Source organism: Aythya ferina (genome assembly GCF_964211825.1).
Source record: "Aythya ferina genome assembly, chromosome: 4".
In the NCBI taxonomy this organism is placed as follows: Eukaryota; Metazoa; Chordata; class Aves; order Anseriformes; family Anatidae; genus Aythya; species Aythya ferina.
In genome coordinates, this window is record NC_140300.1 from 65207937 (window position 1) to 65234389 (window position 26453).

Sequence of the window (26453 nt, forward strand, 5' to 3'; positions counted from 1 at the left end):
ACATCACGGGAGGACTTCCAGAAATTGCTTCCATCCCTTGAGAAGAGAGTGGTGCTACCCAGCGTCTTTCTCAGAAGATGATGTGCCGACAGAATTATTAGGTGATATTTTACATTAATTAGTGAGCAGCACTCTCTGGAAGCTGAGTAGAGACCTGTTTATGCATCCTTTGTGTGATAACGCAAACAGGCTGCAAAAAAAGGGGCAATATTTTTCTGAACCAACTTGGCAAAATTAACCCTTGTTCTGGTCAGTTAATTCAGGGCAAGTTTCCCAAAGAAAGCAGCAAGCAAAATGCTATTTTTCTGCTCCCACGGCTGGAGGGAGGGAGGCACGAAATGCCCTTCCCTTCCAGGCCAGAAGCACGGAGGAGCAGCAAAGCAAGGAAATGGTGAGTTCAAAGGCAGCCCGAGGAGGTGGCTCTTGCCCCAGGAAGCGGAGGAACTCCTTGCTGCAGGATGCTGCGGACGCCGAGCATTTGCATGAGTTCAAAAAGCACCTCGGTCTACTCATGGAGGAAACATCTACGGAAGGTTGCTGGGGACAGAGATCCCAGTGCCGGCTCAGGAAGTCCCCTGGGCACAAATTGCCTGAGACCAGAGGAGTCACCTGGGAAGCGCTGGCTCACCTGCCCTGGTCTGTGCTGTTTGCAAGGCGCATTTGCAACCAGGTCATCAGTGTAGGTGGACGTTTTGTACCCCTACATTATGGTTGGAGCTCAAGCATCCCTTCAGGGCTCCTAGTGCTGTTGGGTTGGCCAGGACATGTACTGAAGCCATCTGATTAGCAGAAAATCCTACTGTATCTGCTGTTCCTGTTCCAAAACAAGGGGCGGAAGGAGAATGCTTCTCAAGGAGATTTTTGGGGTCTCAAGCTCTTGCCAGCCACGCTTTGGCAGGAGATGCAAATCACAGGAGTCTGAGAGAGCTGTCGAGCCTGGCTTTACATTCCTCTGCAGGGACAGACCCTTGCCAGCAAAGGTTTCCCATCCCCGTGCCCTCCTGGAGAAGGCCCAGCTTCGACGTCCAGCGGGGGTGCTGGGGGCAAAGCCCGTGAAGCCCTCCGCAGACAGGAGGATCTGACGCATTTTATGGGTGACTCAGTGCCTGATGAGCTCCGACAGGAGGTGAATCAGCCACAGGGCTCTGCTGGGGGCGCAGAGGAAATCTCCACAGCAGCTGTGGTCACATCTGAGCCCCCGGGCCTTCTGTGCTTGACCCTACGGCTGCTTCATCTCTGGTGGGGACCAGTGGGGCGTGACAGGCAGGGCCATGTGTCCCCTCTGGATTTCTGTGGAAAGCTCAGCGGGAGCTGAAAGCATCTGTGAGGCAGGGAAGGGAGATGAGCCAAGAGCACAAAGGAGGCCCACAGAGTTTCTCCTCTTGCCATGGCCTCCCATGAATGGCTGGGATGCTCAGGTGTCCGTGGGTGCCAGCAGAGCTGCCCTGAGAGGATCTTGGCAGAAGCAGTGGTCTCCAATTGCTTGCAGAGCCGAGGCTGGAAGGTGATGGAGAAAATAAACAACCTGCCTTTAAACTGGAACCTGATTGGGGATTTTATCTGGTCGCAATTATAATGACTGCTTCTTTGTGCCTCAGGAGTCATTTCTGGGTTTGAAACCACTTTTTATATATGGCTGTAATTATCTTGAGGGGGATCCCAGACAAGGATCGGGCCATGCCCACCAGGTTAGACCCACACAGACATGTCTATGCTAGCTTGGCTTGGCCATTTTGACCCAAGACAACTTGACAGCAACTTGAAAATTAATTGAGCATTAATATTAGGGAGGAACATACAGAAACAGGGCCAGTGCGTGCCATTTGGATTCGGGGTGCTCTTGCATCCTCTGAACATTTCTGGCTCGGCAGTCTCCCTGTGTCTAACAACACTTAATCAGCTTTGCTTCAAGGCATTTATCCTACTGGTGTTGAACCTCTCGAGGCACGCATGGGATCCTGCAGCCAGGCATTCCTCTGGTGAGCACCACGCGTGATCTGGCACTTTGGGGATCAGAAATGGGTGCAAGGGATGAGCCACGTGCACCCAGTGTGCCTCTACGAGGCACAAAAATCACCCATCCCTCAATATAGTTTGAAGGGGAGTCCCACCTGCTGCTGACATACAACGATGTGTCTTTTCACTGCTGCTTCAGAGCTCAGCTCTGGTCCACTGTTATATTCGTAGGAATTAGTGCGAGATTTGTCATTCATGGTCTGCCTGTACGAGTCTGACACGATGTATAAATAGGCTGCAGCCACGCTTATATAACAGCGTCTTATTTCTGATCCTAAGCCGATGGGAAAAAATGTCTCTTCTCCAACTCCTTCTTCCCAGCAACAAGCATTACCCAAAGCCCAGCTTCAGCCCTGTCGTAGAGGCCCAAATCTCACCCAAACACCGGGAGATTTAAGGGAGGTGTTTCTCTTGCCATTTGCAAACAGCGATGGCCCTAAAGGAGGCCTCTGCTGGGATCTGCAGGCCTGTGATTGAACACTGAACTGGGGCCAGCCAGCTTTCGGGAGTGAGCTCTGGCTTCACACGTGATCAATCCAACGGGCGCTAGAGGCAGAAAGTCACAGGTTGTGTTAAAGATTAAGTGCCACCACATGCCTTACTGGTTTCCACCACAATAATTTCCAAGGCTGGTCCCTTGCACTGAATCTGTCTTGCAGCACACCGAGAGGAGGGGATCAGCTTGCTCTTCTGTGGCTCTGCTGCGACACCAAATTCTGTGGCCAAAAATATCAGTTTAATCCCTGAGGGAAGCCCTTGAAATTTTGGGATTTTCCCTAATGCTTGTTTTATACACCTCGCTTCTTCACCTGTTTGATAACCCATGGGCATCATACCATGAATACAGACCGTGTGCAGCCTGATGTCAGGAACGTGACCAGCGTCGGGGCTTTTGGAGAAGGCAGGAGAGCAGAAGGAGGTGGGCACAGGGCACTGATGGGTCCTGGCAGCTGGCACAGCACGAAGGATGCGTCAGAAAATGACTAAAAGTCAAGGACAGCTTGTGCCAGCTCCTGTGTCAAGAGGTAGCTTACTGGTGTGGATTGGCCTTGTCCACCAGGACTGTAGAAATGTTCAGCAGTGAGCATTATTTCATTTCCAGCAATGAACATTTCATTTCCAGCAGTGAACATTTCATTTCCAGCCCAACCAAGGCTGGAGTGACATGTTAGATCCGCTGGCCCTCACTCGCTGTCTGGTCCTTGGAAATGCCCCCAGCCAGCCCCTAAACACCGCAGCGTGTGTCCCCCTGCACCTTTCCACCAAACCAAGCAGACCCTAAACAAAGGGCATGGGCATTTTGAGGAGGCAATTACAGCAATTAGGCCTGATGTGGAGCTCCCCACCCCCATGCAGCCCGAATTAAGAGCCTCAGCTAATCACCTAGCAGTAGCTATATCCTCCTAAAATCCCGCTCCTGTTCATTGACTCTGCCGGATTTGAGCTCTTATTTTTCACCCGATGTGGTTAGAGTCGCTTTGACTTTTGCAGGAAGGGAGGAGGCGGTGGCAAAAGACAAGGTAGAGGGGGAGTGATCCAAACCAGAAGCAGAAAGTGGTTTGGACCACTTTGCATCTGGCTAATTTGAGTGTCCTGCCCCGATCAGCTTTGCATAGGCAAAAACCAGCTGCAGCCATGTGAGCGTACGGAGCACCCGTGGCTCTTCTGAGAAAGGGCTCCTTTGCCTTCAGCAGCTCCTTTGCCTTCCTTTTCCATCCCCTCACCTATACAGATTAGGAGCCCAGTTATTAGTCTCCTGCCTGGCTGATTTACAGCTGATTTCTCCACGAATATAAACCCTCACTCTTTCACCTACTGCAGGGCAGGAGCAAGAACACTGCTTCGTGAGATAAAATCTGTAGGGCGGTTCACCGGAGGAGGGATTATGAACACAGGCAGAGAGCAGAGAAAGCAGACTTGGCAGGGCTTCTTGCATTTTTCACCTGCTGTCAGAGGCTTTTGGGTTGTTGTTCAGGGCTTTGCAGTTTAAGTTTTCCTCCTAGTATCTAACCTAAATCTCCCCTCCTTCAATTTAAAACCACTCCGCCTTGTCCTGTCATTATCTGCCCGAGCAAAAAGTTGCACTCCATCCTTTTTATAAGCCCCCTTTAGGTACTGAAAGGCTGCAATGGGCTCACCCTGGAGCCTTCTCTCCCTCAGGCTGGACATCCCCAGCTCTCTCAGCCTTTCTGCTTTGTGGCACTGGGTTTAAAATAAAAGCATGTCCAGGGTGACTTGAAGCATGCATGTCACGGGCTTAGCAAGCCCACGGGAAGGCAGTGCAGGTGGGGCCAAGTCACGACCTGCGTCCAGGTACTCCCCTCACTTCCAGGTTGTCTCATGCTCGGCCAGAGGGAGCTGAGGGAGAGGAGAACCCTGGAAGTGAGCACGATCCCCTCCTCCACCATCTCATCCGACATTGCATAATTTTCCCTTTAGCCTCCCTAGACAGGTTCATTGCAATTCCCCTGCATTAATATGCAAGCATGCCCTAAAGAAAAAGAGAGCATGAATGTATTAACGTGACTCTGTTAACTCTTCCACTGCTGCACTGCCCTTCACGGAGGGGGAGATGCAAAAATAGTGAGAGAGATGCCGAGAAGAGCACAGCGAGGTGCTGCACGGGGACAAAAGGCAGCAATGACCCCGCTGCACTCCAGCAGGGCTAGGTGTTGTGGGTGAGCACAGCCCTGCGAGCTGTAGGACCTCAATTCCTCCTTTCTTTTGTGGCACAGACTTTCTGGGCACAACAGGACGAATCACGCAGCCCTTCAGCTAACAGCTGGGAGCTGCTGAGGGGCGATGGCAGCTTCCTTACGCTGCAGCTTCTGCCGCACGCCTGTGCCGCGAAGCAGGCGCGCAGCTCGGTGCTTCCTCCATACAGCTGGCAGATTGTCTGACCAGGAGGAAGGAGGGAGCCAGGCTCTCGGGAAAACTGCATCTTGACGAAATACCAGCCTGTCTTCAAGCCCAGGTGGCTCCAAGGCAGGCACATCTGCTGGGGAGCTGAGACACAGGGAGTGGAGCAGCGTGCCAGCACCCCACACGTGTGCAGTGGGGCTGGGAGCCAGGGGAGGAGAGCCAGGAAAGCCAGGAGGAGCCCAGGGGGCTTGCTGGACTCAGCAGCTGCCCCCAGCAGCCCTTGGCCACCTGGGGGAATCGTGTTTCAATGTTTCCCTGGGCATTTAGATAGCCAAGCAAATTGGTATCTATTGGCTGGCAAATTTACAGCCTGGCTCTAATTTGGTTTTCACTTCCACAGTGAGACGAAGTGTAAATTCCTTTTCCTTAATTCAAGGTACACGCTGACATTTAATCATCCAAATATGTGCCTCTCTGACAATTCATTTCCCTCCAGCCTCCTTCCACAATTGCCTCTCCTGGCCAGGGCACTATAAAAGATGATTCTTTGAATCCGTTGTGAAGGAAATGAATGCCTCTTGTGCTCCCTCCTCGTCCCTCTCCCTCCTCCTCCACCCCACCCCTTCTCTCTTGTTGTTTGTTTTCCAGCAGGATGTATTTCAGGTTGCATTACAGAGATGCCATTTGCCAGGAACTTTAACTTTCGCACTTCCCCAAGACTGCAAAGTCAGGAAATGAAGCTGTGTGGCCTTCTCTCTCCCCCAACACCTCCCTTTCCTCAGGTAATCGCATTGCCTCTTTTGCCTTGTGGTTTCTGCCATGCAAGCTTTTCTGATGGCTCGTGGTTGTCCCGTTGAGCCAATTGTGGCAAGAGAGAGCCCTACAGAGGTAGATCCTGGCTGGGTGACATCAGCTTGGTATGGTTTTGACGCTCTACCTTTGGGTGCACTACCATAGCATCAGTGCCATATATGGCCAACAAGGAGAACGGCTGTGAGGACGCCTGGTGTAGGTGCACGATGGCATTCCCAGCAGCCTGGCCGGGTGCATTTTATCTTCCACTAAGTCCAAGCTGGAAACCCGCCACCTCCTTAAAAACATAAAGAGATGAACAGCTGGGAGTGGAACAAAAACATGTGGAAGCACTTGGAAGTCATCAGAGGCATGGGCACATGCATGTATATCCACACTCCATCCTGAAATAATATCTTCCATCAGTGCTCATGAAAACAGCCAGGGACAGGTAGCCAAATTTCTTCCTTCTTCTTCTACCAATGTCAGTGTTCGCTCCCTTTCCCACCTCAGACCAGTTTGGTCCACATAGGAAAAACTAGGATGTCAGGCCCTGGCTCCAAGGACATATTGCCGGCCCTTGGTCAGGCAATTTTAGTATCAAAGCAGGAGCTAATAGTGCAGAAGGCACTGAAGACAGCAGTCTAGCTTATCGCATGGGGGTGGTTGACATCTCCCCAAGAGGAACAAAGAAAAAGGCACATCTGGGCATTAGCTCTCGAGTAAAATGTCCTGAGACACATTCACCAGTCCAACTTGAGTTCAGGTCACATTGGTATGAGCGTGTGATTTTGAATTAGGTTGAAATCACATTCTCATTTTGAGCGTTTTGATCTCATTGATAGCTGTACTTCAGGGAAGAAAGCATGTCCCTGGCCTCTCACTGGCAATCAGTGTCTGGCTTACATCAGTAGAAACGGGTTTCTTCTTTCCTTGTGTCTGATTCATGTCGGAGTAGAGCAAACCAAGCTTCCATCCCTGCTGTGTTAGGCAACAGGTTCAAATACGTTCATGGAGGGGGTGTATCACATAAAGGGCACCTATGTGTGCCCCACAGCCAGCCTGGTTTGGCTCTCCTGGAGAAGGGTTGGCACAGCACAGGAAAGCCACGAGTGCAAGGAGCAGGCTGACACATGCAGGGAGAACCTGGCAGCGGTCAGAGAACAGGCTGTAAGGGAGAGGCAGATCCAGGCCACAGGACTGGCACCAGCTTTAGGCCTTCAGCATGCATGGTAGGCTGGATCCCTCCCAGGAAGGCACGCACAGCAAGGTGTTGCCTCGCCTTACCCAAATAAAGAGCTAATGTGCACGCAGAGGAGGGGAATTCAACCCGCCTGTTCAAATGCTGCCCTCTGTGGAAAGCAATGACTGGGGCAGATGGGCTTGGATAAGCCCTTAACCTTTCTGTCGCTATGTCCAGGTCCATGTAGTGGTAGACGGGCACCTTCTGGCACTCTCTGAAGCAGACATTAGGGACTGGTAGTGCCTGTTTTCAGGAAATGACCCAGGCACTGCTACTGACATTTTTTTTTGCAGGGTTTTGCAGCAAAGCTTTGCTTTGAAAGCAGCCCCACAGAGGAATTCTGGATTAAATGACCGGCGGTGTTTGGGTGCTGGTTACGGGAAGGTCCTCCGGGCAGCACTTCGGGGCTGCAAATTTGCTTCTGTATTTTAGCCTCGTATGGGGCTCCTCCGCGTAGGGAATGGAAACAGAGAGCCTTCCAGGGGGCCGAGGGCTTTGGTGTTGTGCTCTGACAAAGGAAAAGCGTGGCGGCGGCGGGCGTTTTGTCAGAGGGACTAAACTCCTGCGGAGCTTTGGGGATGGGGAAGGGTTGGTGCCGCCTGCATTGCCGGCCGGCCAGGCATGAAGGAGAGCCACGGGACAAAGAAGCGTGTGCATGAGTGTGTGTGTACATGTGTGTGCATGTCTGTGTGTGTGTGTGTGTGTGCTGTGTGCGCGCACGTGTGAGCCCACGTGCCCGCGGGGTGTGCGCGTAAAGGGGGGGGCACAAAGCAGGGGGCGAGCCCCCTGGGGGGTCCCCACGAGGGATGGGGGTGTCCACGCGGGGCTCCCGTGGAGCCGCCCCCTGCCCTCTCCCCTCCCGCCGCCCTTCCCCATTCACAAAAAAGCCCCCGGGCGGGAAGATGGCCGGCGCGCGGAGCCGCCTTGTCGTGGGTTTCTTTTTTTTTTTATGAATGGAGGCGGTGACGTCAGCACCTCCCGCCCCTTCCCGCGCGCCCCGTCCATTCATGCGGCCGGCGCCGCACGGCGGGGCGGGGCGGGCAGGGGGGGTAGTAAAGGGACGGAGGCGCCGGGGGGGCGCGGGGACTGGGACGGGGACGGGGACAGGGACAGGGACAGGGCCACCGCCACCGCCACCAGCATGGTGGCCACCGAGGGGCTGCGGGAGATGGAGGGCAGCGCGCTGCGGCGCCTGGTGGGCCGCGACGAGGCGAGCCCCGGGCCCGGCGGAGGTGGCCCCGGGTGCTCCTCCGGTGGCCCCGGGGGCTCCTCCGGTGGCCCCGGGCGGTGCCTGGTGCTGGACTGCCGCCCCTTCCTGGCGCACAGCGCCGGCCACATCCGCGGGGCGCTCAACGTGCGCTGCAACACGATCGTGCGGCGGAGGGCCAAGGGGGCCGTGAGCCTGGAGCAGATCCTGCCGGCCGAGGGCGAGGTGCGGGCGCGGCTGCGGGCCGGGCTGTACGCCGCCGTGGTGGTCTACGACGAGCGCAGCCCCCGCGCCGAGGCCCTGCGCGACGACAGCACCGTGGCGCTGGTGGTGCGCGCCCTCCGTCGCGACTCGGCGCGCGCCGACATCCGCCTGCTCGCAGGTACCGGGGGAAGGGGGGAGAAAGAGGGGGTCCCGCCGCTCAGCCCCCCCCAGCTTCTCAGCCTCCTGACCCCCGCCTGTCCCCGGGGCGAGCCCCCGCTCCCCGAGGTGCCCGGACCGCGGGGATGGCGGCTGGAGGGCGCAGCCGTGGGGTGGGGGGCTCCCGGGGGGCGCAGGGGGAGGCAGCAGGGCTGAGCGAGCCCCTCGGCGCTGCCCAGGGCTGATTGCTCTCGGTCCTGGGGGCGAGGGGCAAAATCCGTGGGCCCAAGGTGCAGCAAGTGGAAGAGGGAGGATCGCCCCCTCTTTGTGCGAGTTCATCCCCGGCTTGGTGGTACAGAGAAGGGACTTGCGCCTACACGCACAAAAACCCACCCAAAATCATAACCCTGCTGGCATGCCAATGCCCCCCTGCAGTGGGGAGACCCCCGGTATCGCCTCTGTGCTCCTTTCACTACTACAGCAGCAATGGGGGCTTCTCCCCCCTCTTCCTCAATGCTCTCAGCATCAGCATGTGTTAAACGAGGCGCTGCGAACAGTTGGAGTTGCTGGTCCTGAGGGTTGCCATAAGATTATTTAGGGGAGGGGGGTGCTCAGCTGGGTTCCTGGATGAGCTCCTTGTATTTTATTTTATATTTTTATTTTATTTTATTTTATTTTATTTTATTTTATTTTATTTTATTTTATTTTATTTTATTTTATTTTATTTTATTATTTTATTTTATTTTATTTTATTTTATCACAACCTGAGAGTGAGTTTATTCCCTGGTTTACTTACAGCAGGGGTGAGCACGGAGCAGCAGATCCATTAAGGGGGTTGATGATAGATGGAGGAGCTAACGCTTCTGTCGTGCCAGCTACAGTAAAAACAGCAGGAGCTGTGCTGAGGCTGCGATACGGTGCCCTGCTGAGGGAGGGCTCGCACAGCGAGTGCTCGCTGGGGAAAGCACTGCTGGGTGCTCTGCCTTGAGCTGTCACAGCGCTGGGAGCTGTGCGTGTGGCAGGAAATGCCGTTCTTCACCAATGGCCTGGGTCAGCTGAGGGCTTCTGATGCTCCCATTGTTCTCGAGTGAGGTTGTTTGGGGTTACTGATCCTGTATTTCTAAGGAAAAAGCAAACAAAAATGTTGTTTTGAGGAACAGGCTCTTAGAAGCTGTCCCAGCACTTGAAACCTCTTGCTCACGTGGAACTACTCGAATGATCCAGCTTGCTCTGCTTTTGTATTACCCATGTTAACCTAACACTGTGTGTGTCTAAATGCAAATTTATTGGGTTCAGGGCACAGAAGACCCAGACCTGTTGTATTTAAGCCAGGTTTCTGCTGGGCTCCCTGTTAAACAGCCCAGCCAGGTGTCTGATGATGGACCACTGTGCAGTGTGGTCCCTGGGCAGGGGATCCTGCAGGGGCCTGCAGACCCTTTTGCACGTACAGCCGGGCATCTCGTGGTCAGAGGTGATAATGGGGAACAGCCCAAAGGGAACTGCACAGCGCTGGATGGAGCTGCTGAACGTGGTGCCTCACTAATCGGGCTTTAGGTCCGATGAGAAACGTTCAGGAGAAACCCTTGACTTGTTGAAGGGGTCACGTTGCCTATCCAAGGAGGAAACTCATTTTCCCACACAACCACCTTGGGATGGTGTGATGGCCACGAAAGGGGGATCTGGTAGATCCAGGAGAGGGTGTCTGTAATGGACACTTGTTTTTTGGGTGCTCCTCCAAGTCTGACCAACAGGACTGCCATGCACCGTTCAGTTTCTGGAAACACAGCCACCACAAACTGCCCCGCTCACAGGAGTGGGTCAGTGCACGTTTAGTGGTGTCTATGCATTTTTCTGCTTTAAGGGACCAAAATCCTTCCTGGTGGAGGGGAAGGAAGCCACAAAGGACACTGAGGTGCTGGACTGGTCTCTAGCTGCCAGAGGATTCCTGGGTGGCTTTGCTGGATCCACTTGCATCCAGCTGGGAGCTCATCTTCTTGTTCCTGCTGGTCTTTGGAGCACCCAGCCTTGCTCAGTGCAGTCTTAGAGCGAAGGTGTGGCAGGGTCTATGTGTCCTGCTACGCGTGCTCTGACAGGCTCAAATCTGCAAGCCCAGACCCCGCAGCTGGGGGTGTCTGCAGCATCCATCCTGGAGCACGGGGCTTTGTCCAGCTAGATCCCTGCGGTGATAGTACAACACCCAATTTCTCTTGGTTTTTAGGCTTGGTTTTTAGGATCAGACTCTCCAAGGATGTCAGGGCTGTTGATCTGATTTGAATGAACGCAGGATATTTCCCCCAAGGTGTTTATCTGCAGCCACTACCGCAGTTTCCCTGTCCCAGGAAGCCCACAGGTGGCAGCTCTGGTTTGCCTGCCCATTAGGGAGAGATCAGGGGTCACCCCTGCTCATCTCCCTGGCGGTGGGTCGGGGCAGCAAGCTGTCCTTTCACTGGCACTCCTCAGGAGGCAGTGGACATCTCTCTCTGGAGAGCAGCTGTGCTGTGGTGGTAGCGCTGCCATACCCAGACGGTGCCCGTGATCCCCTAGCCTGTTGCTCTGCTGGCTCTGGGATGGAGGGTTCGGCTGGGACAGCGGAAAACCTTGATTTTGGGAGGGTTTTGTGGCAGAACTACCACGTCTGAGAAAGCCGAAAATTGAACGGTCTGTGGTGTGGGAAGCCACTGAGATTGGGATGCTGGCAGCAAGTCCTCTCTCCATTGCCTTCGAGAGCACTGTCCCTGGTGAGAGGATTAGGATGCCTGTCTGTAGGGGGCTAAACCCTACAAACCCTAATTTGGGCAGCCAGGAGCGTTGAAGAGCCGTGGCCCAGGGGAATAGCTGGGCTCCAGGGATTCCCTCCTACCTGCCAGGAGCCCGGCTGCCCACCCTGGGGCAGGAGGCCACGGTGCATTGCTGCAGCATCATCTGGTGGCGAGGGGCGCGCTGAGGTGCCTCAGCTCCAGCTGTGCCGCTCTGCCCTGCTGTGAGCGTGGCTCTAACACCTCTGGTCTCTCTTCCTGCAGGGGGTTATGAGCGCTTCGCCTCGGAGTATCCTGAGTTCTGTGCCAAAACCAAGACCCTGAGCAGTATTTCACCCCTCAGCAGCGCCGAGCCCCTGGATTTGGGCTTCAGTTCCTGCGGGACTCCCCTTCATGACCAGGTGGGTCCAGAAACCCCACGTGCAGTGGGTTTGCCCGCTCCCTGCTTGCCTTCCCTCATTGCAATCGGGTCCTGCTTCAGCCTCCCGGCCCTTCCCCAGCCGGCGTTGTGTCCTGCCCTCTGCTCACCTGCCGTTTTTCCTCTCCACCAGGGTGGCCCCGTGGAAATCCTTCCCTTCCTCTACCTGGGCAGCGCCCACCACGCCGCGCGGCGGGACACGCTGGACGCGCTGGGCATCACGGCGCTGCTCAACGTCTCCTCCGACTGCCCCAACCACTTCGAGGGGCACTACCAGTACAAGTGCATCCCCGTGGAGGACAACCACAAAGCCGACATCAGCTCCTGGTTCATGGAGGCCATCGAGTACATCGGTGAGTGCCTGCTCGGAGCTGCTGCGCCCGTGTTTTCCGTGTTTTTTCACCTATTTGGGTCAGGGGCTGGGCTCATTGGAGGGGTGCCCGCCTCACGTCTCCCTCTTGCCCTGCAGACTCGGTGAAGGAGTGCTGCGGCCGGGTCCTCGTCCACTGCCAGGCTGGCATCTCCCGCTCGGCCACCATCTGCCTGGCCTACCTGATGATGAAGAAGCGCGTCAAGCTGGAGGAGGCCTTCGAATTCGTCAAGCAGCGCCGCAGCATCATCTCCCCCAACTTCAGCTTCATGGGGCAGCTGCTGCAGTTCGAGTCTCAGGTGTTGGCCACCTCCTGCGCCGTGGAAGCCGCCAGCCCCTCGGGGACATTGCGGGAGCGGGGCAAGGCCGCCTCCACCCCCAACTCCCAGTTTGTCTTCAGCTTCCCCGTCTCCGTGGGCGTCCACGCCGCCCCCAGCAGCCTCCCGTACCTGCACAGCCCCATCACGATGTCCCCCAGCTGTTAGCTCAGGGTCCGAGGCCAGCCAGGCAGATGGGGGCGGCGTGGGGAGGGCGGGCGAGCAGGGAGCCCTGTAAGGTTAAGCAATAGTGCTGGACACTGCCACTCACCCCGGACTCGATGTCTTTTTTTTTCATAGAGAAATTTCTTACCTCATCTCATCTTTTATTGCTTTTTATGTCCTGAAAGCATGGAAGTTGTGAGAGCCACAAACCCTGACATTGGCCAGGCGCGGTTTTGGGGGAGGAAAAAAAAAAAAAAGTACACTGGGTTTCCTGAAGTGCCTGGTCTTCATCTCTTTCCATCCCGATTCTGCTGTATTACAAACACACCTCCCTTCCCATCCCATTCCTACCCCTACCTTATTTGGCTTTTCCCTCTGGGTTGAAAAGGGAGCACAGATTATTTTTATTGCCCGGGACTCTCCTTGCACGGAGACGCAGGTGCATGGGGTAGGTGCTGCTTACCTGAGCTGGAGCAACAGGCGCTGCTGCTGCAGGCCGGGCTTCGGGGCCAGCAGGAGCAGTGAGAGCAGAGTGCCTGCGGTCAGCCTCACCTCTGACAGCGCCTGAAGAGGCACTGCAAGAGCTAGCAGGCAACCCGAGTCGTTGTCTGAGCCCATTCCTGGGGGAAGAGCAGCCTCTGCGGCCAGGAGTCCAGAGTCTTCCGAGAGAGCATGGAAGGGGAGATGCAGTGCTAAGTGATGCGTGGTTTTTGTTGTTGTTTTAGTTTTTTGTTTTTTTTTTGGCCACTGTGGGTCTCTGGTTCCCATACAAATTCTGCCAAGCCTCCTGTAGTTTAAACAAGAGAAAGAAGGGGTAAGGGCAGCAACCCAGGCTGTTGATTCCTCTGACTGCTGTCCTCCAGCTGTTGTTTTCAAGATTTTCCCACTCCGTGACCAGTGCATGCCACAGGCCAGGCTCCTTGCACAGCACTCATCCACCTGAGCTGGGCTGTAGGGTCTCAGTCACCCGTGCACCTCTGCTTGTGGCCCAAGCCCAGAAAATGCCTCGTCTTCAACCCACATGTGTAGCCTTACCTCTTTCCCCCTCAGCCCAATCCAACGTAAGCTGCCTGTGTGGCTGGTGTACATATGTATGGTTTTGTTCCTTTTATTTTGTAATTATTATTTTTTTTTTTGTAGAAATCAACTTTTTATTTATTGCCTGAGGGAGGGAGAAAACAAAACTGTTTGGAGAAAATAATAATAAAACGGTTTTCAACAGCTGTGTCCGGAGCGGGTTTGTCTGAAGGCCACGGGGAGCATCTCCCCCAAGCAGCAGTTTGTGCAAACACTCAGCTTTTACAGAGCAACTGTTAAAAATGTATTTATTGAGTTTTAAACTATTACAAGTATTGCAGATCAGACATTTAGCCAAGCACATTTATAATTCAAACTCAGTTGTTACAACGATGTTACCTACGGTCCACCATGTAGATAGGCTGAGAACCTGCCCGTTGTCTTCTTTTAGAGAGGGTAAAGGAGGAAATAAATAAATGATATCCCAGCTCCAGGTAATTGGCAACCAAGAGAGGAAATAATAAAAAAAAAAAGCTAGTTATGAAGACAAGTTATATAAAAAAGTCTAAAAGCTCAACCCCCAGGTACACTGCCGTTGGGGTTGGCAGAAGGAGCGATGAAGATGCGTAAGCTCACAAGACTGGCAAGGGAAGAACAAAGAAAACACTTCAATTTCCCAAGCTGAAGCACGTAGTGTGGCTGTTAAGAAGAAACAGTGTCAAAATTACCTTGTAATAGAGATCTCTAATCAAGCTACATGAGTAACCACCTCAATGGAAGCAGCACTAGGAATTGCCACCAAGAGGTCCAGTGAGACGAGGAGATCTGTCCCAGCCAGTCGGGTAATATGCCACCAGGGTCTGTGTTAACAGGACTGCCGGTGTTTCTTGTTTCCTGCCAACTCGAGGGCTCATTTACCTGCCTCCAGGAGTTTCAAGCAGCATATGCTGTCCTCTGATTCTCTAGGTTTTGTGTCTGGTATGTGTTCAGGTTGGTGGGGACACTGCCACGCTGTGCTCTGAAAGATGAGGAGAGCATGCTCCTAACTACCCAAAGACCATCAGAGGGTTCAAGTCTACCGAGGTTCCCGAGTCCCTCGCCACCTGGGAGTGAACTGAATCCACACTTTGCCATCTCTTACCCAGGAGGGTTGCAGCATAACCTACAATGACCAAAACATGCCTGGGATACACATCCTTCTGGATATCCAAACTAGATTTTCTGAGCAGCTTGGAAAGGGAGAATCATAGAATCCCATTGAAAATAAATTCACACACTTCCTGACCTGCAGCTGCTGAGAATGGTTAGCAATGTTAAAACTAATTGGCCTATTTTGAGGTTGGGACCCATCCTTTTTTCACACCTTTTGGAAAAATCTGTCCCTGGGTAACTTCTCTTTGTAGTCCCTCATGGCAATTCTAGGTGGTGCACGTACAGGAGGTGCTCCTTCACAGCAGGGATGCAGGAGACTTTCTGAGAGGATTTGGTGCTATCTAAGCAGCCAGGCTGTGCAGTGGCACAGCGTGTCAGCATCCCTCAGCACTTCACATGTTCATGGGGAGCAGGTATCTCCTCTGCTTATGGCTTCAACAAGCAGTTAGAGCAGGCTGGTTTCCAGAGCCAAAGCGCCCTTCTCAAGAAGCTGTTCAGATTCACACACAACACCTATCCTGCGCCGACTGCCCACCAAAGGCAGCAATGCAGAACATTTTGGGAGGCTTTGCTATTGTTTCAGTGTAAAACTTTGCTTTGGGGTATGCCATTATCAAAGTACAGAATTGTGCAGGCAACAGAAATTCCTGCTGCATAACGGAGTGGAATTTGATCACATCACACGCAAACATTCACAACACAAGGGGTCAAAAAAAAAACAAAACAATTCTCATTCCTTGGACTAGAGAACAATAGTGGCTGCAAAACTATGACACTAGTACAATAGAGTTTCATGGAGCTGGGATCACAATAAGATTGGCATATGGATGGGAGGATGAGAAAATAAGATACCATTTACTAAGGTACGGTATTCTGTTTTTAATTCCAACAGCCTTTTTATCGACAGCATTCAGACTGCAATGTCCCTGCACCAGGTACCCAATGCCTCTGTCTCATGGAAACAGTTTCAGCAATGGAGAGCAAGAACCTCCTGTCCTCGCTACATGGTGAAGTGTTTTTCTGTTTTGCCTACAGAAGTCCTGCCACAAACTGCACAGATGTCTCAAAGCATTTCCCCAGCAGGACATGGACAGATCAACTGGACAACTGCCTCCTTCCCTAACATACACCAGGTGATGTCCCATGGGTAACAGCTCCTCCTGGAGTCAGAGGGAGGTGCCCAGCCTCCCAAGCCTACGAGATGGCTCAGCCCAGTGTGTTCTTGCATCCTCAGTTCCTACTCTGACCCTCCACTGGTGAGCCGGTGCTGCAAAGGAGCACCCCTGTTATCAGTGGACTGCCCTTCCCAGGAAGGGATGGGGCAACCTGCCACATCCCATTCTCTAGAAGAAGGAGGCTTCAAGTTAATTCCCTTGGCTAAAGCAGCAGCAGCAACATCTGCACTGTAGAAGTCTGCCGGCTGCAGCTCTACCATCAAAACCACAATCAGGTTTTTCATGGGGAACTCTAATACCGACAGGCAGATCCTCACTGTGTTTGGAACTACAAGGAGGTACACGTACACCAGCAGAGGCACACGCTGCTCCTGCACAGTCTTCTGTGACACACAGTCTCATCAGGCCTGGTTTTCCTCTGTGTCTGGCCACAAACAGAAAGGAGATCACGCCATTACAAAACAAAAGCCACTGCAAAATGATTTCCTCACGCAGCACCTTTACTCTGCACAGAACACCAGATACGTAACACTGGCAGTTCAAAAATACTGAACAGCATATCTGTATCCTCTAGAAGCTGAAGGCTCCTGAAGAAACCCAGATGAAGTTCAATTAGCACACAGGAAGCAACAAACAAGAACAAAGTCCGGGACGAGCATGGTGGGTTTTTTGTTTTCAGGTTTGTTCTTGTTTTTCAAAGATGTAAAGCTTTGAACTTCCACACCCACATTAACTGTTTTGCTCACTTAAGCAGCACAATTTTTTTACCATTTAAACCTATGTCTAATGGGGATGGTGAGCAACACGCACTCACACCACTATCTGAAACCCTAGCGTAGATAGGCACATCCCCCCACTCCATTATTAACTAAATTAAAAACAAACCCCAAACTTAAATGATGAATACAAATCTTCAAAGCCTAGTGGTGATCTTTCCAACCCTAACACTATTAAACAAGTAGCCAAAATACAAGCATCCGATTTTACCAATGATATTTGATTTAAAAGGACATCTAGGCTAGAGCCTGGCTTGGACTTCAAAGCTACATATTTCATCAGGTCACAAAATGAAGTGGAAACCATAAATCCAGTGCCAGCTCAAGAAAAATAAAATCCAAAGCTCAAGATCTGCTAGTGTATTGCTATTTCTAAGGTTTTCTTTATAGATATTACAAACAGACAATGTGCAGGTAGCCAGACTGCATCTGATGACTAATTTTACAGTGGGTGAAATTCCTCTATGAGGATAACTTGCTGCAACATTAATGTCTTAATGCTAAAAATGAAAACTTTGTGTCTTAAAGCTGAAAGTGAAAAGCTCTTCAGGTTTAAGTCTGTTTTGTCCGAACACGTCAGCAAATCCCACTTGCAGGGAGCACGTTTTTGTAAACTAAAAGCACACGATTCTGTCATTTCCTTGCTTAAGGGGCGATAAAGCCTGGATGCATGAACTGGATCATCAGTTATTCAGCAGTGCTGGTTGACAGGGAAATGTACAGCCTGTTCACAGGAACATTTTATCTCCAGTCCTTATGTGCTCAACACTGAAACACATGACATTGGTTGTTTAAAACAACAACAACAACAAAACAACCAAAAAACAAACGAACATGGCTTGATTTTCAACCTTCTCTGAAGTTGTAAAAACAACTCAAAAAAAGAAATTGATCTCCACTTTTGGTAAATCTACATCCTTCATGAGGGAGACTTACGAAGTTTTTTGGTGTTCTGCTATGATTAAAAATAACTTTCTCCTACCCAACAAAATAAACCTGGGAACTTGCATGGAAGGGGATTAGGGTGAATACATCCTAGCTTTGCTCTCTGGTACACCTGTAAACAAATCCACTTGCTAACTTATTATTATTATTATTTTTTAAGTATGTTCTCATCAAAATGTAAAAGCCATGTTTTAAAAAAAATGTAAATCACTTGAGCTGTTCAACTCTGATGTCACCCAGATGTGACACTAAACTGCTGTAATGCTCTCCCTTACCAGTCTGAAACCCAGTTACTAGGTCTCAGTAAAGAGAGGAATGAGACCCAGACCCGTTCTTGTACATGCAACCTTCTGACTTTTCACCCGTCTTCCAGCGAAACCATACGCCACTGTAACTGGGGAACATTTCACAAACTGCACGTACTTAATAGCAGCCTTGTGAAATGTTCTTTTAGAGATACCAGGGGAGGGCACTGACCCGCTACATGAAGTTCTTTCAAGTACAAGAGCTGTTTTTTTACACTTCCAAACACTTCCTATGGGTCGCCCCAGGAAATTTACACAAAGCAGCAAATTGACACGATTTGTTTCCATTCCAAAGTTCCACTCACTCATTAGTACTGTTTGCTCAGAGATGTGCAAAAAACCCCTATATTGAAGAACTGGACCTAGCCCCTTCTCAGATGAAATTCATATTACATTTTTAATGGTTTTCGTCAACTTGACTTTGTGCAAAATATCTTTAAGAAGGTTCTGGCTCAACTTCAGAATACAAAAGGAAAATAAATAGTTGACTAACATCTCTTGAAAACATAAAATGAGTGCTGCATGCTGAAAAGAAAATTACGGGCTTAATGCAACTTATCTGCAAATAAAATAACCCAAACAGTAGTGTCTGAAATTTTAACATGTGAGATGGCTGTGAAAAAGATTTCTGTTTGCACAATGTTTCCAAAGTCTAGATCAAAACAACATTATTTTACACGTGGTAACTGCAGAGACTAGGAGCCTGAGATATATTATTAAAAGGCAGTCTCTTGTAAACCTTCCTCAAAAGGAACAGTAGCAGTCGAGTATGCAAGAGTTACTCATACCATATTCATCAAGACAGCAATGCTTTATAAAAGACATACAGCTTATTTGCAGGTTAAGAATTCTATGATACTGATATTGTGAAACACACATCCACCCAGTCCAAGATTGAACTCATATCCTTCTTCAGCGATCTGTAGCTACTAGGTCTTTTGCTCTGCTGCTGTTGCTGTCTGTGAGGGAGCTTCTGGTTTCACAATCTGGTACGTAATAAGATATTCCGGGTATGCCTGAAAATAAGTCAAGAAAAAAAAATATTGTTTATGCAAGGGTACACTCAGCAGCTTCACATTTTGGATTTCATTAAACAATGACCTACGTGGAAGAACAATGCAAGGATCAGCTCTACGTTCAAAGAGCACAAAAGAAAAAGGTGATTTCACAGCCAGACAGCACTTAGTGCTGAGAACAGTGGGAACTGCTTGATGCAGTTAACACCATAGTTAATGTGCTACTAGAAATAAAGGTTTAAATATTTCAGAAGCTTCATGAAATGCAGCAAGGGCAAATGTGAAGTCTTGCACCTGGGATGGACTGAGCTCAGGGAGCACCTTCAGTTGCTTGTGAATAAAATAAACGTTATTATAAAATAAAATAAAGCCCAGAGAGGGGGCTGGGATTGCCTTAACTCTGTCCTTCAGGATTCTCTCTACTGGTAATGGCTTTAAACTAAAAGACGGTAGATCTAGATTAGATATAAGGAAGCAATTCTTTACTCTGAGGGTGATGAGATCGCCCAGAGAAGTTATGGATGTTCCACCCCTGGAAGTGTTTAAGGCCAGGCTGGATGGGGCTTTGAGCAATCTGGTCTAGTGGAAGGTGTCCCTGCCCATGGCAGGAGGGTTGGAATGATATGATCTTTAAGGTCCTTTCAACCCAAACCACTCTACGATTCTGTGATCTTATGATCTACAGGTAACAAGCCCAGAATACTCACTATCTGTAAGAGCCCCAGAAACGCACATGTTCTTGCTACTGCAGTAATGCCAGTTTAATAAAATGGAAGACTCAGTGCCCACTGAAGAAAATTCTCTCTCTTAATAGAATCTATCAGTGCTGCAGAGGAGGAATTAGGCCATTCCACCAGATGTAAATCAGAGCAGCTCAGTGGAAAGGTGTAGCAACTGCTTCGATACAGTTCACTGCTTTCTTTTTGCATTTAAGTGAAAAAATCCAATCAATCAAATTAACACAACTCATCCAGCATAGAAATAAATCACATCCCTTCTCCAACCTGAAGATCTTTGTGCTTTCACAAACCCAGTCCTTGCTAACTCACCTACCTGTTCTCCTCTATAGATAACGTATTCAGCATATGCAAGTCCATTCACACTTGGCCTGCCAATAACAGAATGGTGCCCTGGAGGGGCATGAGCCATCTTCATCGTACTGAACTGAAGGAAGGATTTCCCAAGGGTCACTCTACAGAAGAGCATTTGTCTAAAAAGAAACAAGAAAACACTGCGTTAAAATATCTTCCTGCGAGATGTATGCTTCCAGAGTGATTTCAGACTTTTATTTTGTTGCAATTAATTTCTCAAGTGCTTTTGTAGAAACTATTTCAGAAGCCAGTTCTAAGGCTGTACCATAAACATTATTTCTTGACATGCAGAAAGGAAAACACACACTTTGTCTAGTTGCTGTATGAGGCTTGCTCTCATTCATTTTCTATACAGCTGTAGCAAGAAGCTGAAATTCTGTGTTCAAAGCAGTAGGATGAGGACAAGTGTGTCAAAGAGCACACTGATCTACTTCAGTACAAAATAAAACAAAGCTGTGATTAAGTCCTGGTCACCACCTTCAAAATTATCCGATCCACTTTGCACTGCTTTTTTCTTCTGAGAGTGCCTGGACTTTAATTGCTCTTTTTGCCTGAGTCTTCATTTCCAAAATTGATATTTCAAGCCTCTTTCCTGAGCCGCAATTCACTTTGATTTACACTCACTTTGACCTTTCTGTGGGACTTGCATTTACATCTTTCTTTTCTTTCCCTGGCCTTGACAAATGGAAAGCTGTATTTTTCCTGCCATGACCTAGCTCAAGTAGCTATTTTTTCCCTGCAAATCATCCTGTGTCAGGATCATAAAGAACAGGACAGCCAGAGTTACCTATAGGGAACCCTGCTGGAGACATACCTGTGGCAGATGTAACAGGACCTGTCTTTGTGTGTGGGACAGCCTGTGCCTCCCCCTATCCCGTACACGTATTGGTTGCTTTTTGAGGAGTTCTCTGCAAAGTAAATCCCAGCTCCAAACATTCCTCCGATGTATGCATGTCTTTCATCAAATCCTTTGTGAATTATTGCATTAATAAAAGGAGACCCTAGAATACACAAAAGGATGTGTTATCACTCAATATTTGTTAAGTAGTAATACTGGACTGTATGTCAAGAGGAGCTTTTTCTGCCTCAAATAGACCATTAAATACCGGAAAGTGTACCCAGTCAGCTGGAAGGAGGCGATACCCAGCAGGATGCAGTGATGTGTGGGATTTACTGTTATATACCAAAATACCACGTGTGACTCATGTCTTACTCATTTTACAGACCTCATTAAGTGACTTCCCCCCCCACCTCAAATTTCAGCACCATTTATCTTGCCAGTGCACATCTTCTCCATCAGTCAGTACTCACTAAGATGGGGCAAGTTTATCAGGACAATCATACACAAAAACAGTTTCCTGCACAGAATTAGAGAAGGATCTAGGGCAGGAGGACTCTCAGGCAGCTGTCATTTGCAGGCACTCTAGATGGTTCTAGAGAACACATTGCTCAAACTCATGGTTAGTTTTGATTCCTTTCCCAAACAACGGCCTGAAATGCCAGGGTAAAATGTATTTTACTGTGTGGTGCTTCTCTCTTTTAGATGATACTGTCTTTCTCCCAGCAATGTATCATCCTCCCAGTAGTTACCAGCAGCTTTAATGGAAATGATTTGAGATACTGCTTTTGAATTATTTTTTTTGTGTGTGTGTGTGTGCCTTTTGGGATTGCAGTAATCACACAGACTGCCTCTACCACCCCTCACCCTTGCATTATGAATGTAGCAATACAATTACTGTACAGGATGGTGAACAGCTGCATCAACATTGCCAGTTGGTTCTTGTATGGTTCTACCTTTTTTTTTTCTTTTAATACCAGCACGTACAAATAGATATCACTTCATTACCATGAAACAACATGCGCTCATTGTGGTGGTTGTGATTCTCTTCTGAGACCTCCTTCTGTCTGTGACAGAATCTCTCCCGCAGCTTCTTGTTCACGACTTTTTGAATCTGCAGTGGTACAACAGGTCTAAGCATACGATTGAAATGAAACGAAGTACAGTTTCACAGAGTTTGCAGAAATTCTACAGGGAAACTCTCAGTAAGATACATAAATGGTATGAGAAAAAACAACATCTGTTCTGCATATTAGGCTAAAATCTTTAAATCAAGTCAGCAACGCATGCTCAGATGTTCAATCTATTGTGAATTGCAGCTTCAGTTGTCAGGTTTAAGGAAGGCTTTCGGGCTTCACCCCTCAGAGCATGTAATACCACCAAGAACTGCAGAACGCCTGCAATTCTTCCCTCCCTGCGTTAGCCTCTGTTGAACTGAGATAGCTTTTTGAGGCTGGCTGGCTGGTTTAGGTTTAATGGTCATGAAATGACAACTCTTGAGGAAAGGAGAAGTGTGAATATTGGAAACTATATTTCAAGATGTTCAATTTATCTTGAAATATAGTTTCAGCCATATGCTCTAATATCACTGTGTTTTTTGTAAAGGACTGGGAGCAGGGTGGACAGAACTTGTTTCAAAGTCAGGATGTATGATCTCATGTGCTAAGTTGCAAAAGCTCAGTACAAGCTCACTTTTCAAACAGCTATGTAGCAAGGATTTCCTGGAGCTTGGGAGCTTTCTGTTCTGATTTCCCCTCACTTCCCCCCAGAGCACAGCAAAAAGGAAAAAAAAAAAAAAGAAAAAAGGAATCCAAGAGTGTACTTTCCCCTTCGAACGCTTACACTCCGTTTTATGAGATACCAGTGCTTGCAAACAGGTATTTTTCTAGTTGGAAGGGGCAAGGAAGGATGTGCTGAGATCCAAAGTAACACAAGGGTGATAGGAACTCTTAGTAAAAAGTCATATTCATCCTTTCCCCCTACCCCAAAACATACTTTAAAAAGGAAGTAAAAGATAGCCTGGGAAAAAATCCATGCTGCAAAGTCAAATACAGGAGTGATAGACTAAAATTAAATCGGGCTGTGAAACGTAAGTTAGGTTCTTCAGCGTTTTTATCTTCAGTATCATTTCGTCAGGCTCCTTTAACAGCACGAGGAAGCTTCTTCCTCACTCCATGTGCCAAGCACACAATCAGTCATTTAAGTACTTGGTGCTTGCTTTAGCTCTTTATCTGAATATTATATTAACAAAGAACTTCAAATATAAAAGGCTGATCCGATTCTGTGTGCCTGCATAAGTTCCAACTTATTTTACTAAATAGAATTAGGAGGCTTCCAAACTTACCCTGATGACATTGTACCTGTTGAAGATCCCGCCAGCATTTCCACCATCCCTGTGCTCCCGGATTGTGCTTTGCATCTACATAAATAAACATAACTGAATGTTTGGCACACAACGCTTGCCAGCAAGGCAAGATATTCATGCAGTATCTTAATATGTTACTGGCAGCAACAGACTATCTTGGTTGAAAATGAGATAAAAGGTGTCAAAAAAAGACATCAATTCTAAACTGAGATACTCCCTTATTTCTCAGGCAGTCAACACACTACACAATTCCACAATATTGTCTGAGAAGTTGGATGTTTCTGTTAAAAAGATTGTATAATCGTAATCTAGATAGGAAAGAGAAGAATATTGGCACTTCCTATCAAAATCAGATACAAATGGAAACCTAATCTAAACCTCCTTTAGATTAGAAGAAAATTAGAAAGTAATGCACATACAAGATGATCATTTTGAAGTAATATCAAATGTTTCTACTGCACAGTGTCTAGTGTTTATGTTCTAGGGTTAATATTCATTGCTACTAGCGTAGTCTCTATTTCTTAGTGGTAGGAAAAGGCTTGCACTGTAAATTTTCTGATGTCAATAGCAGCTCCCGAGAATTTCAACAGTTTTAATTTTTTTTTTCCCAGAAGTATTTATAGTTACAGCAACAACCTTTAGTAACAACTCAAATAAACATCGCAATTTACTCTGGTAAACACATGACACTTTCTGTCAGACACGTTTACACTGAAAATCTGCACAGACTCCAGACTGCAGAGTTACTAATGAAAAATATCCCATGGTAAGATGGTAGCAACCCTGAGCATCCAGACTTTTTAAAAAAACTCCAAACGTTTCCATGTTACAATGTAGGAACACTACACATAAACAATGAATGCACAATAAAATGTTTCCTTCAAACACAACTCTTCAGAAATTCTCTTTTCTGTTATGCTTTTTCTTTCAAAATGGTAGCTGCTTTTACTTAAATAAAAGTGTGCAGGGGGGTGGATAAAATTATAGTCAACTCTCAATTACCCAAGAGATGTTTATCTGTGTTACAGGTTAAGTAAACCACTGAGACCAGAAAAAAAAAAGCTTGTTCAGTCTGTCTGCAGACAGAGCCTGAGCACAGAGAATTCCTAGAAGCTTGTGAAGCCTTCATCTCCCACAGTCTTCACCCACAGCTTGCCTTTCTCTGGTGAACTGTGGAAACCTTAGCTATGAGATGACACCCAAAACACAACATGAACAAAGCAAAATTATGATAGCAGTAAGTGAGCAACCACACTGCTTATTAAAAAAAAAAAAAGGCAAGAAACAGCAAAAAAAAATCTATAATCAGTATAAATTAAAACAAACAAAAACGCTCTGAACTCCATGTCAGATCTATGCAATTGACCAAAGCATATTTTATCACTTTCAACACGTGTTGCATGCTTTAGCTCTAAGGATTAGGTGAAGAGAAAAATGCCACCAAGACAGATATTTGCAATACCTCCTCTTCAACGGACTGATACTCCTTATCGTCAGGAGCAAGGTCAAGGAGAATGGTCCCCTGACTCACGCAGTGGAAAGTTAAATAAGGATTGGTGCCTACAAAGAGAAGAAATTAAAGGAGTAAAAATCATCAGGAGAAAACAATACTAGACTTTTTTCTATCCATCATCATCATTTTTCTGCTTATATAATCCCGATATAGCAGGAAATGCAAAATAAGCACAAAGCAGAAACATAACCCTGAAAAGATAAAGCACTTTTGCTAGCAGCAAAAAAAAAAAGTCTTAAAACAGAGAAGAAAAATGCATGTCTGACAACTGGATTTTCCTCTGTGCTTTCGAGAGAAGCATCTGAGAAGTATGGGGCAGCAATGAAATACATCAAGCCCGTGCTTCAGGATACAGCCAGTCTGTGGGTAGGTATGTAGGGCAATTCAACCCAAAAGTTCCCTCCTTGGTCAAACAGGGTCCCTGCAAATGGTCACAGCTTCCACAGCTCCCTCAGAGGTGTCCATTCTCTGGGAAGGCAAGCAGTCACTCCATCCTTTATCAACCCAATATACTCTTTATCTGTCACAAGCCACCAAACCATCAGGCTTATCAGCAAGTATATTTTTCCCAAACCCAGATTCTTTCAGTTCCTGGTACTGAAGCCTACATTTACAGAAGATGACTGCTGGAAGCCTGTTCTATGCTACAATTAGACTAACAAGTGAAAGCATCATATTTACCTTGCTGGCCTCCTAGAAGTCTCTCCACACCTTTAATCAATTTGTGGCGGTGTCCATAGGCATTAATCCCTATTTCTTTAAGCTCCTCGTGCCCCATGTCTGCCAACACATCCAGGGTTATCTGAAAAGGTGAAAGACCACAAAAATCACAAATCACCTGCCTGATTCCCAAGGCTAAAGATACATCAGTTCAGAAAACAGAGTGTATACATGCTTCAACCAAGACAGTGTGTATATACATGTATATACATATATATATATATGTATATATATATATATTATGTTTTACTGCTCTCCTTATTGCTGCCACCTTCTGGCAAGTCTCTCCCTATCACAAGACCATACGCAGCAGCTCCAGCCCAAATTTTTGTAGAACCTTTACTTCTCTTACGGCAATTAACAAGAGATGGTTTTCACAGGAGCTTGTTAAAAGCATTTTTGCTTATGTAGAAACAGGATGCATGGAGGTGCTAGGACAAGTCAAACCACGAGAATATTTCTGAAGCATTCAAGGTCTCACCTTCTTGTGTAGTTCAAAATTTTCACTACACAACCAGAAACAAGTATTCTATATGTTTACTAATAAATGTTAAACGTGTTTCATATCAGTGCGCTATAGTGTACACTGTTACTGTGTGTATATATACCCACATGTGCATTAAGCCAGAGAGTCTGCCATGCCAAGTCATGCTCAAGTATTCCACTACTCTGGGAAGTAGTGTTGTGAGGACAGGCATGACTATTCTGTTGTAATATACACGGTGTTAAAGGTCAAGGTCATGGAGATTACTGATGGAAGCAGAAAGGTAATAAAATGTGCTGTCAGATAAACTTTTTTTTTTAAGTCAAAAAGAGCAGGAAATAATCACTAGGTGAAATACACGTTTTTATTGCTAAAAAGTAATTCTGTGCCAAGGTGATTCTGTGAAACACGAAAAGATTTAACATGAAGGAGATAACTGTATAAAGTCTACTTCCAAATTTACACACTAAACTGGGATTGGAAGCTCAGCAGATAATGGGAACCCATACAACTTGGTTCAAAAGCAGGTAGATTGTTAGCACAACTGGAC

The 26453-nt window shown here is 48.2% G+C and overlaps 2 protein-coding genes across 3 annotated transcripts in view; one reads left to right on the plus strand and one right to left on the minus strand.

The window, feature by feature from the left end:
- Positions 1-8054: 8054 nt before the first annotated feature.
- DUSP4 (dual specificity phosphatase 4) lies at positions 8055-16703 on the plus strand (the record flags this gene model as incomplete). Its single annotated transcript, XM_084516906.1, has 4 exons — positions 8055-8502; positions 11501-11637; positions 11788-12007; positions 12124-16703. 4 exons carry the CDS (start codon positions 8055-8057, stop codon positions 12507-12509), a joined length of 1191 nt encoding a protein of 396 aa, XP_084373032.1. The 3' UTR covers positions 12510-16703.
- The window catches only part of TNKS (tankyrase), a 103423-nt gene continuing 90784 nt past the window's right edge, over positions 13815-26453 (minus strand). For both annotated transcript variants that reach the window (XM_084516895.1, XM_084516894.1), the window contains exons 21-27: positions 25381-25501; positions 24649-24746; positions 23166-23240; positions 21830-21935; positions 20798-20984; positions 19946-20102; positions 13815-18892 (exon numbers count right to left, since the gene is read on the minus strand). In XM_084516895.1, the coding sequence (XP_084373021.1) occupies positions 18806-18892; positions 19946-20102; positions 20798-20984; positions 21830-21935; positions 23166-23240; positions 24649-24746; positions 25381-25501 (831 nt within the window). In that variant the 3' untranslated portion in view covers positions 13815-18805. The remainder of the gene's footprint in view (positions 18893-19945; positions 20103-20797; positions 20985-21829; positions 21936-23165; positions 23241-24648; positions 24747-25380; positions 25502-26453) is intronic.